General features: G+C 40.1%; 1 protein-coding gene across 2 annotated transcripts in view; it reads left to right on the forward strand.

The window, feature by feature from the left end:
* ctnna1 (catenin (cadherin-associated protein), alpha 1) overlaps window positions 1–16228 on the forward strand; it is an 87961-nt gene that overhangs the window by 44237 nt on the left and 27496 nt on the right. For both annotated transcript variants that reach the window (XM_078260954.1, XM_078260953.1), the window contains exons 10-14: window positions 6677–6769; window positions 8303–8459; window positions 9191–9391; window positions 11330–11481; window positions 14937–15047. In XM_078260954.1, the coding sequence (XP_078117080.1) occupies window positions 6677–6769; window positions 8303–8459; window positions 9191–9391; window positions 11330–11481; window positions 14937–15047 (714 nt within the window). The remainder of the gene's footprint in view (window positions 1–6676; window positions 6770–8302; window positions 8460–9190; window positions 9392–11329; window positions 11482–14936; window positions 15048–16228) is intronic.

Genomic DNA, 16228 nt, shown 5'->3' on the forward strand with positions numbered 1-16228 from the left:
TTTCAACACACGGAGAGCCTCACTTCCCATAACATTAAACCCCATTGTTACGTCACATACACACGCTGCCCACAGGACCACCTGTCTGAAAGGGGAAGGGTCGCGGTAACGATCATGTAAAAGGAGAACGGTGAAAGTTTACTTTTCTATCAAGCAGCAAAAACGTTTTAGCGTCAACATCGCAACGTCCTGCGATGTGACTATCGCGCATGCGCACATCGCGATGTAGACGAAACAAAATATCGTGCAGCCCTAATCTGGGATTTTTCTTTTCCTTAATGACAACAAAGACGTAAACATTTTTAAGTTCTTTTCTGTGGTTGCTGTAAATAGAAGGTGATGCGGACTCTAATCTGATGCAATAGTGAGCAGACAAGCAGAATATTTGTGTGTGGTTATAGCAACAAATCAAATTTTTAAGCAGAACCAAAGGACTGAAACAACCACAACTCAAGGATAAGTGCTACCTCTGGGAAACTGTTGTCCTTGCCGCAATAGATTGATGTACTACTTCTTATTGGCTAACTCCACATGTGTGCTATAGTGATACTCACAGGATAAATATCTTAAAAGGGGCCTAGTGCGTCCTGCTTCTTACCACTCTGTGTTTGGTCTTTTGTGTTAACAGAGATGCATGATTTGGAAATGACTGGGATTTTTATGTCTCCAGTGCTTTATACATAGCAACAAGAATACAAGGGGGAAGGCAAAGTGTTGGTCTTGGATGGGCAACAAGCTAACCAAAACATGAGTGATCCTCAGTAGTGGTTTCCTTCAATTTCTTAAATGTCTGTGTCAGGACATCATATGCTGACATTTGAAAGTGACTTCTTCCCGTGGGCAGATGCATAAAAAGCACTTATTTGTTTTAAAAATGACTTATGTTACGTCAAACTTGACAGGAGAATGTGCGGTCCTCGATGCAAACTCTGAGACAATGGGAATTGGCGACGCAGATGGTGAGGTGGTGAACTGAAGTCAGACTGCAGAAAGTAAATGTGGGAATAACGATTACTTGTAATATGTTCAAGTATTGATGTCTCATGCACATTTCTTCACTCCATATCTGAATGGACTACAGGATAGCATCAAATACTCTACCATTAGATAACGGCAGAACACAGTGTAAATAACTAAATATGTCTTTAATACTGTGCATATATCATCAAATGTCAAAGTCTAGAAATACAGCCGTTAAGCTCTCGCGCAATCGTTACACTTAAGGCGTTTCTCCACACATGGTACCTGCCTGACTCGCCTCCACTCCTGCCAACAGGTACTTTTTGTAGTGTCACCTCCTTTGAGGTTCCAAGCGAGCTGAGGCGATACCAAAAGGTGACGTGAAAACCTGCAGACTACTGATTGGTCGGAGAGAATCTTTACTAATCACTGCGTCGTCATTGCTAGCGATAGACGGGGGTGTCCTGAACAAACCCACCATTTTTAAATAGTTTAGTCAGCGGTGTTCTTTTGCTGCCTCCAGCTTCTTTTGAAACAAAATTTGTCTTTTGGCTGTGGCAACTGCCACATGCCGAGAATCAAAAAACAACACACCTTCGATGTTCTGTGTGTGTGTCACGAAAAGTCACGGCAGTTTCCTGCAACGTCGCTATGACGATCAGCCATGATCGCCTCACACATGAGACGATCTAAATCTGCAATGGAAAAAGGAGGATGGGGCACCGTGGCCGAGTAGAGCTGGTACTAGCAGTGGGTAAGCGCCATCAATGTCCTCGTTATCGGTCCGAACTTTAATACTGTTCGTGACAAAATCGGCATGAAGAAAAGTGTTAGACTTTTGTCTTCAAAGTGTATCTTGGGGTGGGGATACCACTAGTTGATGCTGTGATTTTGGTAAGGTGTTAACAATCACAATATGTTGTAAACATATAAATACTGCGGTGAACCCGTGCGTAATGCTGCATGATGTCACTGCTGGCCCTGCAGGAGGACTAACCCCCAATGGAAGAATCAGGAGTGAAAGAGGACCTCAGGACTTAGAAAAAGTGCGGGGGGACTCAGGACTTCAGGGACCATGACAATGACTGGCTAATATGCCAATTTAAATTCCCTGAAGCTCTACGTACTGAATTGGGTCCAGTAGAGAGGGCAACGTGCCGGAACCGTGCCATCCCTGTCCATCCCGGTCCAAATACAGGTCCTCGCCACTCTGGGGACAACCGGCTGTTTCCAGAGGGAAATGGCAGACAGCCATTATATAAATATAAAGTGTTTTATATAAATATGATATATAATCTTCAACTTTATTGCTAAGGCTTGTGTGGACATAATATATAGTTCTGTTAAATCTTATCATATAGGTCTGGTATATCGAAGCTGTCCCAGAGTGCCGTGATGCCTGCCGTTTTGGACGGTATTATTTACAGTCGTCGTAAAAACTATGGATGTAAATGAATGGAGTTTCAATGTCCACAGCGCGGTGTAACAACGTTTTGCATTACATTTGCAACATAGTCATTCCTTATCAGATAAGGAATAATTATGTTGTAAATGCAATATGTCCCTTATTCAGAGGCATGAACTGCAAAGTGCCACCAATCTCAGGCTTTGTTTGTATGACATGAGTTGTGCATATGTAGGCTGCCTTAGGGCAAATGGTCCATTCACACGCATTTATTTGAAAGCAACGTTGTGACTGACCCACATTCATTTGTAATTTTCATTTTAAGCAGCTCCTCTACTCGTTTGGAGAGAGAGCGAGGGAGAGCGAGCGTGAGAGAGAGCGATCCAACCCACCTTTCGACCATTTGTTCCTAATGTTGTTATTCTGTGTTCAAATGTAGTCACAACTTAAAGGAAACTATGGCGATAAATGTTTCATATTGCTGTTTGTTGCCATATCCAGTTGTTTAGTGGTTTTTGTCCTATGTTAGTATGCATTTTTAAGCAGTAAAATTCCTCATCTTAAGAGCATGGGGAATAAATACACTGAGCTTAGTGTTCTTGCCTCATGGCCGTGTTCTTAAAGGTTCCAGGGTGCTCAGGAATGATGTGGTGATTTTAGCACAGTTAACAGAGGAAGAATGTAGCTTAGAAAATCAGCTAAATATATACAGCATATGTAATGTCCTCATGTAAGGTCTTCTTTGAGGCTCTCAACCATGCAAAGGGATGGTAGTGACATTAGATGGGGGGGTTAGTTTACGTTATGTGGATAAGTTGATGTTTATTTTGAGTGCACATTCTATTTTGATTATGGGCTTTGGAGTGAAAAGCTACTATAAGTCGTAGAGATTTGCAACATGACAAGTCAAGATGCAGAGATGCCTCCATTGAGTTGTGACCAGTGATCCAATGGAATAATGTAATCAGCGGTGTAATTGCCAGGACCCTCCTGGATTTTTTTGTTTTTTTTCCACTGTGCTGAAAGCTTGTTTTTTTTTTTAATGCATTTAACAGAAAAATAGGCTAATGTCTTTACATTTCTTTGTTCAGATGTATAATACATAACTCAATGTTCAAGTCTAATCCCATTAAGGCTCTGACACACCAACCCGACCGTCGGCAGAAAAGGCAGTCGGACCGATCATTCGGCTCCCCGAGGTCCAAAAAGTGCCTCGGAACACACCGAAGCGACGCTGACTTGAGCGTACGTTCTGCGCGTGCGCGAGACGTAATACGTCTCCATAACAGCAGGCAGCGCTAATCTGTATTGTCGCCCAAAAAAATTAAAACCGGAAATGACGAACGTGTCACGTGGGTCTGGCTTCTCCCAAATTTCAAAGCTGACCGTAATGGCGGCTCGTTTGGAATACGGTCTCGTATTTTATGAAAATAGTTCACTGAAACGTGTTTTTAAGCGAGAAATAGGCCATACAGTTGCTGAATCTGTCTGTTTTTTTTGATCGACAAAGGTCAGTTTGGTCAGATTTTGAAAGGCGTTCGTCATGCTCATCCCGCTCGTCATTTCCGGTAAGTGTTTTAACATAAATGCACTGATTCGATAGTGAAGGGCTAGCACTCCACCAATCAGATTGGTCATTGAGTTCGACTGGCCTATTCAACTAGTCAAATCGGCCCAAATTAAAGCCGACGGCTCCTCCGACTGATGACGGAACGGAACACGCCAAACAGACCTCAAAGAGTCAGCGACCTCGCCAGACTGTCCGACGGCCGATAACGGGTTTGGTGTGTCAGCGCCTTTACCTGCATTAATAAAATAATGGAAGAGATTTTATTAAAATGTTATTATTAATTATTTAAATAAAAATGTCATTTGTCATGCAACACTAGAGAACTTTTCCCACTTTGGTCCCCCTACAGGTTGGAAGTGGAATTGTCCGTTACATTACGTTGTCCAGTTCATTCAAACTACAGATCCGCTACCCGATCTGGCAAACTTGCATAATGTAATGTAATGGACAATTCCACTTCCAACCTGTAGGGGGACCAAAGCGGGAAAGGTTCTCTAGTGTTGTTTAGTACAATGATGACATTGCATATTTAGCTTCCAAAACACCACCTTCTCTCACCCTCCTGTCCTCTCTCTCCTGGCAGCCAAGGGGGAATATTTACAACCTGGTATCTAACCCTGTTTGGCTATACTTCCTTGAGCTTTCTGTCTGCATTTTCTTAGCTTTTCAAAGTCGGCTCATTAACACGGATACATATTATTTTGCATCATATTCGTAACACACTGTAATTCATTGATCCTGCTTTTATTGCATAATATTGGAATAATGAGATGGTAGTGGTGCATGTTTGTCATATTGTCTTTTTAAATCTACATAATATCCATCATGTTATACATAGACTCTCACGCATAGCATTTCTACTAAGCCAGTGGGATGAAGATGGTGAGAGATGGTGCGGTAAAAACGGTACCTCATAAGGATAAAGTTTATAGGATTGTCCTGACACTTAAAATGGTATGGTTACAGCAAAGCAAATGAAATAGCATTACTTGACTTGAGGTTAGAATTTTGTTGTTCGGCTTCCCCACAGTCTGCTTTCCCACTGGTATCATGGTGAGGGTAAGAGAAAGCTGATGTGAAAGATCATGAAAGTGAAAATGCTCTCCTTATAGTGCCAGTTTTTCTTTATGCAACCGCTCTCACCCCTCCTCTCGAGTTACTGAATGTTCTCCCTGTTGTGCCTGCATGTGTTTGCACAGTGATGTAGGATGTGTTTATATCAATGTTTCAGTGCTTCACCAGTGCAGTGGAATAAGTGCTCATCAGCAAAATTGCTCAGGAATTTTGAGGTGGGGGCATCTTCTTGTAGAATTGAAGGGACTGAGGAGGGAGAGGATATTTCACTCTCAATTACTCTGCCATTCTTGCAGCCGGTGATGCATTCCACCACAAGTGCTTAAATGGAAATGCAATATTTTTTTGACAACTTGATTCTTATTGTTGTAGATTTGAACACATTTATATCCTTTTATAATAGCATTTTATCTACCAGCTTAAATCTGGAGATCCCAGACCCCAGTAGAGTTCATTAGGGAAAACATGAGCAATCAGTAGATTACACAGGTTAAAAATAAACCATTTACTTTCTCATTTTGTAGAGAAAATAATTACAAATATTAAATGTAATACCCATGCTGTGTATTATAAACATTAATTTGATCAAATGCAACTCTGTGCTTTAGCTTAGTACTATCCAATGTACAGTAGATAGTTGAGAATGCATATAGTGCTTAGATGCAGTGTATGACCATAACTGACTTGCACTCAATTTTATAATATTATGGTAAAACTATGGTTTTCCTTACAACCTATGTGATAGTTTCACTGCTTACGTTGCTCCGTGACCCAGATCTCAGTCACTCAATTGTTGAGTAAAATATAACGGATTTGATGGCTGAAACTACGAAAATAAGACTCAGGTTGCTAAAAAAAAAAAACCTTCAGTCCTTGTTCTGCTGTAGTGCAATCAAGAGTTGTTTTTTGGCTTTGTAATTGATTATGTTTCAGCACATTTTCTGTCCATTGGATAATCCCACTTTGGCACACTTCCTTACATCCCAGGTATTCTGTTTCAGCATTGTTGCCAGCACATCCCAACCAACAAATGGGACTCTTCAAAGTCTCTGACCTAATTTTTTGTGAATATGAGTAGATGCATAATGTTACTCTGGAAGATGCAAGAATATTTAGAAATGATTGTGCGAGAGCATGATTTGTTGGTCAATACAAGAAAATATACCCGCAAACCATAAATGTTGGCAGCCGCAAGGAAGACACGCTTAGCTCAGCACTCCAGTTCTCGTTTTTGAAAGTGTCGGGAATATTTGCCTCTCTGATCCAAGAGCGTAATGGCAATCTGGCAGCCTTGTGATTTAGTCACAAAATAACTACGTCTTTGAGTCACCAGCTACAACTTGCATTAACATTTGGAGGAATTTACTATTTTTGTATTGTATCTATTCATTCAACAGCTTAGCTTTTGTTTTCTCTCCTGCTTCTCCTTCCCCCTCTGTGCTATCATATTGTATAATTTTAGCAGCTTTATAAATTAATCCTCAGCAGTGGGTTTGTATTCCACAGGGATTGGTTGTATTGCAGAGCTGCTCCATTTCTCATAGATACATTCATTATGGTAGCATGGGTTAGGGATTCTTTAAGTTTAATTATGCTTTCTTTGTTTCTGTCAAAATAAGACTGTCGGAGTCCCTGTCTGTGGCTAAAAAGTGTGTTTTTCTGTTTAGGTGGCCAACCTGGCATGTTCCATCTCCAACAATGAAGAGGGAGTGAAGCTGGTCCGCATGGCAGCATCTCAACTGGAAACTCTTTGCCCCCAGGTACCTGGCTGTTTTGCCCCCAACTTCCGCTGATTGATTGTGCACCTCTTTGAGAGGCTTCCACATTGTCTATTCATACAAGCGCTAGGAGTTGCCAATATATAAAAATATAGTTCATACACAGTGGCTAATCTAGTTCCAGACTATAAGTAAAATGTCAGTGCTTATTTATTATTAAAATCATGGTTTTGATATAAAGAATTCAACTACTAACATGCAGTTAAGGATTTTATGACAGGACAATATTATTTTTTTTTTTGCAATTGCCATGTACGCACCTTAATTTGGTTAGTTTTGGCATAATCAAATAATAGACCTAGCTTTCTTTTTTTTTCTTTTGAATCAGGGTGGTATGAATACACTGTAGTCTAATTTCTTTCAGTGCTGTGATCGGCATTTGTGCTAGAATGGTGGTGGAATGAAATGGACACAAAACTGCGTGTGGGTGTTTTGGCTTTCCTCCCACAGTGTATTAATTTTACCAACAATATAATTAAATAGAATATGGAAAACAGTCACAAACATGCCAAACAAAAAGTAGCATAGCTAGTGGTAACGATAATGAGTTGCCAGTGCAGCAACAAGGACATTAACACTCAAGGGCTTCCCTCCTGATTTTTGTTGTTTTATTAGAACATATAACCAAGCCAAATGTAATACGACTAAATTTTGGTCTCTGTTCTGGCGTGGTAGAAATTTGCCCTATGCAACCTGTTTACCACCCTCCCGCTGATATTAAAAGGTTCTGTACGCCGAAGGGCAATACAATACTGACCGGGAACATCTCTCTATAAGCCATTTATAGTATTATGTATTAAATTAGGGTGCTCTGTTTACGTTTGTTAACTGTGAAACAAGTGCATTAGTGGAAACAAGGATAGTACAGTTGAAAGACTTAGCCTAACAGTTTTCTTTATGTGGTCCTTTACAGTGACAGTTTTTGTGTGCATTTGAGCGAATTGATTCACTCACTTTCTGTGTCCTCAACTTACCCCTCACCTTTGCTGAACAACATTGGGTCTGTAATTGCACATCCGCCACCCTTTTCCAAAACCTCCTTCCTTCTTAAAAGTTTAGATACATCATTTTCATACCAAAACTACAAATTTGATGTTCACACATATTGTAGTGGATATAGGGGACAAATTGGGTAGCGTAAGAAGAAACATAAAACAATACCTCAAGTCTTGTTGTTCATGTGTCCACCATTGAGCCCTCTTTTTTTATTCCCCTTACCATTTTAACTACCAGTCCCTGGTCTGTACCTCAGAGTCTTGCCAGCTCTCGCCGCTCTGCTGCCACTGCTCCTTTTAATATCATCTAATGACTCCCATTTATCCTGAGCTTTGATATTCACAGATGTTTCTTTCCCAAAAACAAACCGCTATTAGTTTTATTTCATTCAATCTTTCAAAAACACTCAGTGTCTATTATCACTCCCAGGAATGAATTGGCTTCATGCTGCAGTCCCAACATTGTGGCTGAGAGCTATGCTGTAATGGAGCTTTAATGGCTGTAATTGGGTGATTACAGGTGATTAATGCAGCGTTAGCCCTTGCTGCCAAGCCCAACAGTAAGGTGGCCCAGGACAATATGGATTTGTTCAAGGAGCAGTGGGAGAAGCAGGTCCGCATCCTCACCGATGCCGTTGATGACATAACATCCATTGATGACTTCCTTTGTGTGTCTGGTGAGTGGTACTTATTTGCATGTCATAGCCATGTAGGGAAAAAATAAATGTTTCCTACTGTTTAGTTAGATCATTGATGATTTGTGACTTTTTTTCAAACGTAAAAACGGAAAGTGCACTGCTGATTGGTAATAAGATAGATTTGCACGAAGCACTTAAGACCATTCTTAAGAGGAGGTAAATAGCTGTAAAGTATCTGTGGCATTAGTCTTTTCTGATGAGAGCCATACATACAGCGGCTGATTGGGCTCTACAGAGGAAAGCCCTGAAGCATCAGCAGCACTACGTCTGAAATTGACATCCTGTCACGTGTGTTAAAGTACACAAATGGTTTGTCGGACATACCCTTAAAGAGTTCTCGTTAAGCATTAAGGAGAGTGACTTCTCTCACCTCCAGCCAAGGACAGACTGTAATTTACACAGTGGACATTTGCATTTTACAGGCTCCCCCATTAATAAACAGTCTGAGTCTGATTTGTCTTCCCCTCCCCATCCTATGCTTGAGCATCCCAGTGGCCCTCTTAAATTGAGGACTATGCAAACACAGGATGAAGGCTGAGGATTCCCTGACCATATGCATTTTCTTAGTATAACTCATATAAACATTGTTCATCTTTCTAACCTCACTAACCTCTTTGCATCTAGGCAGGGTGATGGCATATTTGGATTAAAGTGTTTGAGTAATACAAAGTATACACATCACTAACTGCAACATTGTTTTATGTCCCCAGAGAACCACATCCTGGAGGATGTGAATAAGTGTGTCATCGCTCTGCAGGAGAAAGATGTTGATGGTTTGGATCGCACTGCTGGGGCTATTCGAGGCCGTGCTGCCAGAGTCGTCCATGTGGTCACTTCTGAAATGGACAATTATGAACCTGGAATCTACACAGAGAAAGTCTTGGAGGCCACCAAGCTCCTCACTGACACAGGTACCACGGAAACTAATTCATGTAATGTGCCAAAGAATAGTTGTTTATTTCTGCCAAAAGATTGCATTCACATACACAAAAAAATGTCACTGTAACTGAGTGTTCAGATGATTACAACTGTTACAACACACCAGGATAATTATCTTGCTTTTGAATTGTAGCATGTTTTGCCTTAATCAAAGTTGTTTTATTGTTTTAACTTTATACATGCACAAGAAAGTTCATAGATGCATTCTAAGGGGATGCTTTGCTATGCTTTATATATTGATGTAACTATGTATATGAAACTAGAATACAATGGGCCCTCAAAGGATACCATGTTTTGACCCAGTGTGATGAGAAAAAAAAAGGTCAAACATTCCTACCTGTTTTCTTACCTATCCTTAGAGTGTAAGTAAGGCAGGCATGGTGAACATTCATAACCCTCAGATATCTCCAGAATTGGCTTGGAAAATGCCATTTTCTGTTAGTGAAGTTGAGGCCCTTCCTGTATTTATTATGAATGCTGCATTGTGAGATCAATCCATCTCTGACTCAACTGACACTACTAATCTGCACAGCCGGCACTGTTCAGTTGTCAGATAACCTTGAATATCTTAACCCAAGTTATATTATAGAAGTTGTTTTTGTCCATATTCTGTGCTGTATCATTATCAGCCTGTATGTGTGAGCCCTGTTAGCTTCCATCGCTAGCAAGCTAAGAAAATGGCAGAATGATTTGTTGGTTGTCAGATTTGGAAACGGCATGATCCTCCTGATAGTGTGCCCATTAAAAATCGGGAAACGCTGGCTGTAGCTCAAGCGTGATTTCTTCTGCGGGTGAGCTCTGGAGACAGAGACAATTTTTTCTCATATCGACTCCACAATAAAGTGAGTCAAGTTCAGCTCAACAGAGTCACTCTTGAATGGAGAAGTTCTGCTCTGACATCTGTGTGACAAATATAGGCGAGCATTTGTACATGTAACAGGGCAACAACTTTAAGTTTCAGACTAAAATAATTTATATTTCATCAGTCAGTATGTCATTTCATAGGTTTGAATGCTTTCTGACTCAAAGTCAAAATATATTTTTACTTTCATTTGTCATTAATTTGGAAAAAAAAAACAAACAAAAAACTGCTACATTACTGGGTATGTATTAGGCATTTAAGAATCCTAGTTGCAAAAGCTAATTATACTGTATACAAAATATTGAATGCAGTAAAAAAAAAAATCAGTGTCTGCAGGCATCTTTTTGAAAAACAAGAGTGCTAATGCTGTATATTGGGTTTGGTAAAAGGATTGTGCCACTGAGAAAAAAGATATGACTGGAAGTTGGTTGCGGTGCTGGACTTCATTAGCTGTTATTATAGACAGACCAACAGTTCAAAATTCCATCTGTCAAAGCTGAATGTAATGACTACTCTTTTTAATTAATCATTCAGAGGCCACTATTTTCACTGGCACACTAAAAGTTTTTATTTTCTAATGGAACATAAGGCCTTACTAGTAGTATCTTTGAGGGGATCATTTATAATAATCTCAAACATCATTTCTTCAGTAGACTGATTGTGTTGATGGTTTATGTCAAGTAGCCTTTGATAACCTGCAATCTCAGGAGTAACGTAATAAACATGGAATAGTAAGGAAGTTGAGCCGAGACACACATCTCTGGTAAACTCTCACCTTAGTGCTAATGCTTTTACAAATGTGTTGGGAGGTGGTGGCTGGACAGTTTTTATTAGTTTTTTACATTCTTGTGGTATAGCACATGCCATTCCTCACTCAAGGTATGTGTTTGTCTGTTCTTTTACGGTGTGCCTTTTTTTATTTTATTTTATTTTTTTATTTTTTAGGTTATGTACCTTCCTTCTCTTTGTGTTTTTTTTGAGTGAATCTTCATCAATATTGTTTTTCTCTTCCCCTTCTTCCTCCCACCCTTTATCTCACCTTTTTCAGTCATGCCACGGTTCACAGAGCAAGTAGAGTCTGCAGTGGAGGCCTTGAGTGCTAACCCCTCTCTACCTGTGGATGAGAATGAGTTCATTGACGCATCCCGTCTTGTGTATGATGGCATTCGCGACATTCGCAAGGCTGTCCTCATGATCAGAGTAAGTCGCACTGTTTTTTTTTTTATTTTATTATTCGCCCTGCCATGAGCTTAAAACAAATATTTGTTGTTGTCTTCCCTGTTCTGTATTAAATCTGGACAGAGCGAGTAACGTTTGCCACTGTTTCCTCACTAAAGCATTGACATAGTGGAGACTGTCAGGAATAAATAAATGCTGTTCCACTTCAGGATGTTTTCACAAGTATAAAAAGGTTTGCCATTGGCCAAATTAAGAAGCTGTAATCTCGCATTAATTTGATATGGTTTGATTTAAAGCATTTCAATAGAAATCGTCTAACCCACCACATTGTGAGAGTCCTTGGTTATTGTAGTGTAATGTAATTCTACAATATGGCCATTGGTCTGTGCACCAGATGCTACTTTTAATGGTATGTGAGAAACTTTATATGCGTGCAGTCCTAGAAGCCAGTGATGAACTTGTCTCATGCAAGAGCAGACCTCATTGACCAGACTTGCAATCTAGTGCAACCACAGCCTTAGTTGTCTGTGGGTTAATGGTCTTTGCTTGAGTGGAACTATAACTGAGACAGATGGTAGTTGGGTACCTAATTGACTGACAATGAGCTAACAACAAAACCCACTCCAGTTATAAAAAGAAATGGATAGATCTTAAGGCTTTATAGTATAACTAGTTTTACTACTCAACACTGCCAAATTAGGTTTTGTATATATTAAGAAATAAGTGGATTTATTTAAACGGCATCTCATGTGTCACAGTACCTAATTGTGTATTTACTATGTTGAGATACAATGTGCTGGTTGGTTGTATTATGCCATCTTCTATTATTCTATTCTATTATTTTAAACACTTTAATCTTTTGAATTGGAATCATTAGTCTTGACAGCACATTTTGTGTTGACAATGGTGCTCCAAAACTGTGCCTGGGCTCCCATGAATAATGCTGCTCAGACAGACAAGAACCAAATGAGAGAGGGACCATTATGCAGTATTAGCATTATAATAAGCAATTGATTTAAGATGGAGGTTTTAATTAGCATTCTTGAATTGGACTGCAAGCCAGAGAACTACATTCACTTCCCATCTGCCCCAGCTCCTCTCTTGTTATCCAAATTGATTATGCTGTTAACATTGGGCCTGTGGGGCAGGCTGAACACTACTGTGTACGTGTGTGTGTGTGTGTGTTAAAGTTATGAAAAAACTTGCTTACCTATAATTAATCCGTCAGATTAATTCTGCAGTTCTTAACTGTGGGCAGGAGATAGGGATGGGAATCAACTCAAAACTAAAAAATTATGCAGTTCCCCATGGGTTTGCCAGGATTTCTTGATCAGATGTGTGAGGTAATCATCACAGGTTTTCTGGCTTTTATTCAGCAGAAAATGCCTCTGCTGCTTAGCTGGGTAGTGATGGAATTTCCAGAAGAATGTGCACAGCATTCTACTTAAGCGTACGCTTAATTGCTGCTGTTGGTAATGAGATCAGACAAGTGTATCAAAAAACAATAATTTCTATCTAGAAGAACCCTTTGCTTGGCTGAACTGTCCTTTAGTGGCACAGTTGACATGTGACACTAGGCATGTTCTGCTTGGAGTCCAAATAATATGAAATATTTAAAATCAACTGAGTTGAGCACTATGAGACAACTTCTCTGGAGCACACTGACACACACACACACACACACACACACACACACACACACACACACACACACACACACACACACACACACACACACATTCGCTCTCCAGCCATCTTTCTATAAACCCTCACATGCATGCGCAGCACAGTGGCCCACTCTTAAATCAGAACAGACAAGTGTGTGGTTGAGGCTATTAAGAGACAAGTCTTTAACCTCTGTCAGTGGTGCACAGGCAGCCTATGTTGGATGTCCCTTGGATATTTGACAGGTGGCCAGAGCCCTCTCTCCACCTACAGTAACATCGGAGAATATGCCTCCCAGACATCGAACTGTCTCAAAGTCAGGGAGCTGCTGACAGCGAGATACAGGGGGCAGCTGTCGTTATTACCTTTATGATTTGTGCAAGTGTGTCACAGCCCAAGGTGATTTAGCTGGCTCTGTCCCTAAAAACCTTTCTCACAGAGGCTATAAGAAGAATGTCACAAAAATAATTATTTATTATTATTTATTCAGTAATTTTACTGTTGACTTCCCTGTCTACATCAGCAGACAAAAATACTACATACAACTAACGCCTACTTCCTAGTGTTGTCACAAGACGATCATTTTAGCTCTCTCCCTGTCTTCTCGTAACTATCACACTTCAGATACCGTGTGGTCATATGTGCAATATAGAGGTGATACAGGTAGAACTGAATATTGCAGCTTTTAGACAGACAGTGTAGAGTCTGGACATTACAAAATTAAATATTGATTAATGTATTTTGCCACAGCATGACAAACAGTATTAAAATGTAATTTACTGTGCCAATAGTACTACCTTGACAAAACCCTTTTTAATTAAACTGCAGGCTATTGTTGTCATTTCTCTGCAGTAGCGTCGCAATGGGTGCACAGCATGAGCTATCATTTCTGAGCCTCCCACATTCACAGGTTATCTGTTGCACAGGCCACAGCAGGTGCTATCTCTGCCCCACTGAGCAGCATTGTCTGGGTTGAAAGAGATGCCTATGAGTCACTACAGCTTTGTATCTAAAACCATACCCCTATTCCCTTGAGAACAAGAGCATCTCTACATTTCATAAAGCAGTGTAAGGTTGTTCAGAGACCTTCAGCTATTTTTAGACGTGAGGGCTCCAAATCCATTACAGAAGGGAGGTATTGAGACAGCTGGATAAGCACAAGTAGTGGCAGAGGCGTCGTGATGCACCTTTATCTCTCTACATCATCTTCCCCGTGCCCATATTGCCACCAACTACATTTTCCTGTCAATCAGTATTGTATTTTGCCTTAACAATGACCTGTTGAGATAGAAATTCTTCTAATATTATTTATTTATGGAAAAATACGTGTTTTGCATTCAAAGCAAGGGGAGAGGTGAAGGCTCAGAGATGAAGTAGCAACACTTGAGAACACAACTCATGCCTCACTCGCCTTTCTACAGATAGCAGCGACAGATGGGACTCGGAAGTATTTTGCTCCCAATATGTTTCATACCAGCTTGTACTTTCATTTTCCCTCTCAAAATGCACAGGCAGCACATTACACTTGATTTACAAATTCATTTAGAGTGTACCGTTTCTTGTACCAAGCTATGGGGAAGAAGACATTTATCTGATGCTGCCCTGGCCGGCAGCGTCAAGACATTTCTCATAGATAGTAAGCAGGTTGGTTATTTGATTGTGCTCAAAGGGCTGTAGTATGCCAATATTATTTGATGTTCTTCACTTAGAACTAACTTCTTTTTCTGACCTTTTTCCCCCTTTGTTTCTTTTACCCACTTTCCTTTTCTCCACTTTTGCCCATTTCTCCTTTCTCTTTTGATCCATTACAGACTCCAGAGGAGTTGGACGACTCTGACTTTGAGACTGAAGACTTTGACGTTCGCAGCAGGACCAGTGTGCAGACAGAGGATGACCAGCTTATTGCCGGCCAGAGTGCACGGGTAAGATGTCCAGCGCTTCTTGTAGCATTTACAGACAATCCTGAGTCTGATCTCCTGCCTTCAAAATCTCTAGTTGTCAAATGGCATCAACGATGCCTGATAAGAAACTAGATATGTGGGAAGGAAAAACGCATATACATAATAAAAGAACACACATTTGTATTCTTAATATTTTCCATATAGGAGATTGCATTCACTAGTGCCCCAAAGAACAGAGGCGTACTTGAAGTTGGCTACATATTGATCATACATATTGGTGCTATAAAATTTAATTCAGAATACTACATAGTCAGAAGAGCAATTTGATATCTCACTCACAAGGCTGTAGTTCTAGAAAATAATTTTACACATTCTTTAAATTTGTAACAAGATTTATTTGTTATCTTTTGTAATGGTATGCTCATGTCAATGTTGTCAGAGCTGCTGTTATTCTTTGAAACACGGTTAATGGGTATGCACAGTTGGCTTGACGCCACCATAACTAATGTGACCCAAGTTTTTCCTCATTGAACTCTTGTTTACACCTGGGTCTCATTTGTTGTGTTGAAAATAGTTGTTAGCCAAAATTCAGAGAAGTTAAATTAGTTTAAGATTTTAGAAGACTTCAAGTATACTTCAGCCTCTAGTCCTATAATCGACATCTGTCCATGTCGTATTCCTTCCTTCAGTCTAATTTATGCTGTGACAGGCTTCAGCCCTTATGACTCAGAGTAGGTGGTACACAATTAATATTTTGCGTATTACATCCTCCAGTCTTATAAAAAGAAAAAAAGAAAATTAAAATAATGCACGCCATCTGTTTTTAAATATGTCCTCGTATGAACCGGTGAATTTGTGTTGGTGGTTGAAGGTTCAGGTTCGACTTTTCAAGCACTCCGTAGCATCCCTGAAAAGACTCCAAGCAGATAATGAGTCTGCTGTAGGTTGCCCTCTTCATAGAAGAGGTGAAAAGAAAAGTGAAAACTAATTAATTAGTTAATTAATCCAAAAACATCCCTTATGGCGGGTGATCCATCATTACATTTCCATGCTGTTTGTTTTGTTTGCCAAAGATGATCTGGCTGTTTTGTTACGAAAGGGCTTTTCATCTCTGCACTGCTCCAAACATCTTTATTCAAGGTTAGGTGACTCTAGAGAGAGAGTCCTATTTACCAGTAGCAGAATGAACGCTCTCGCGATGA

The sequence above is a fragment of the Sander vitreus genome, chromosome 10 (assembly GCF_031162955.1).
Source record: "Sander vitreus isolate 19-12246 chromosome 10, sanVit1, whole genome shotgun sequence".
In the NCBI taxonomy this organism is placed as follows: domain Eukaryota; kingdom Metazoa; phylum Chordata; class Actinopteri; order Perciformes; family Percidae; genus Sander; species Sander vitreus.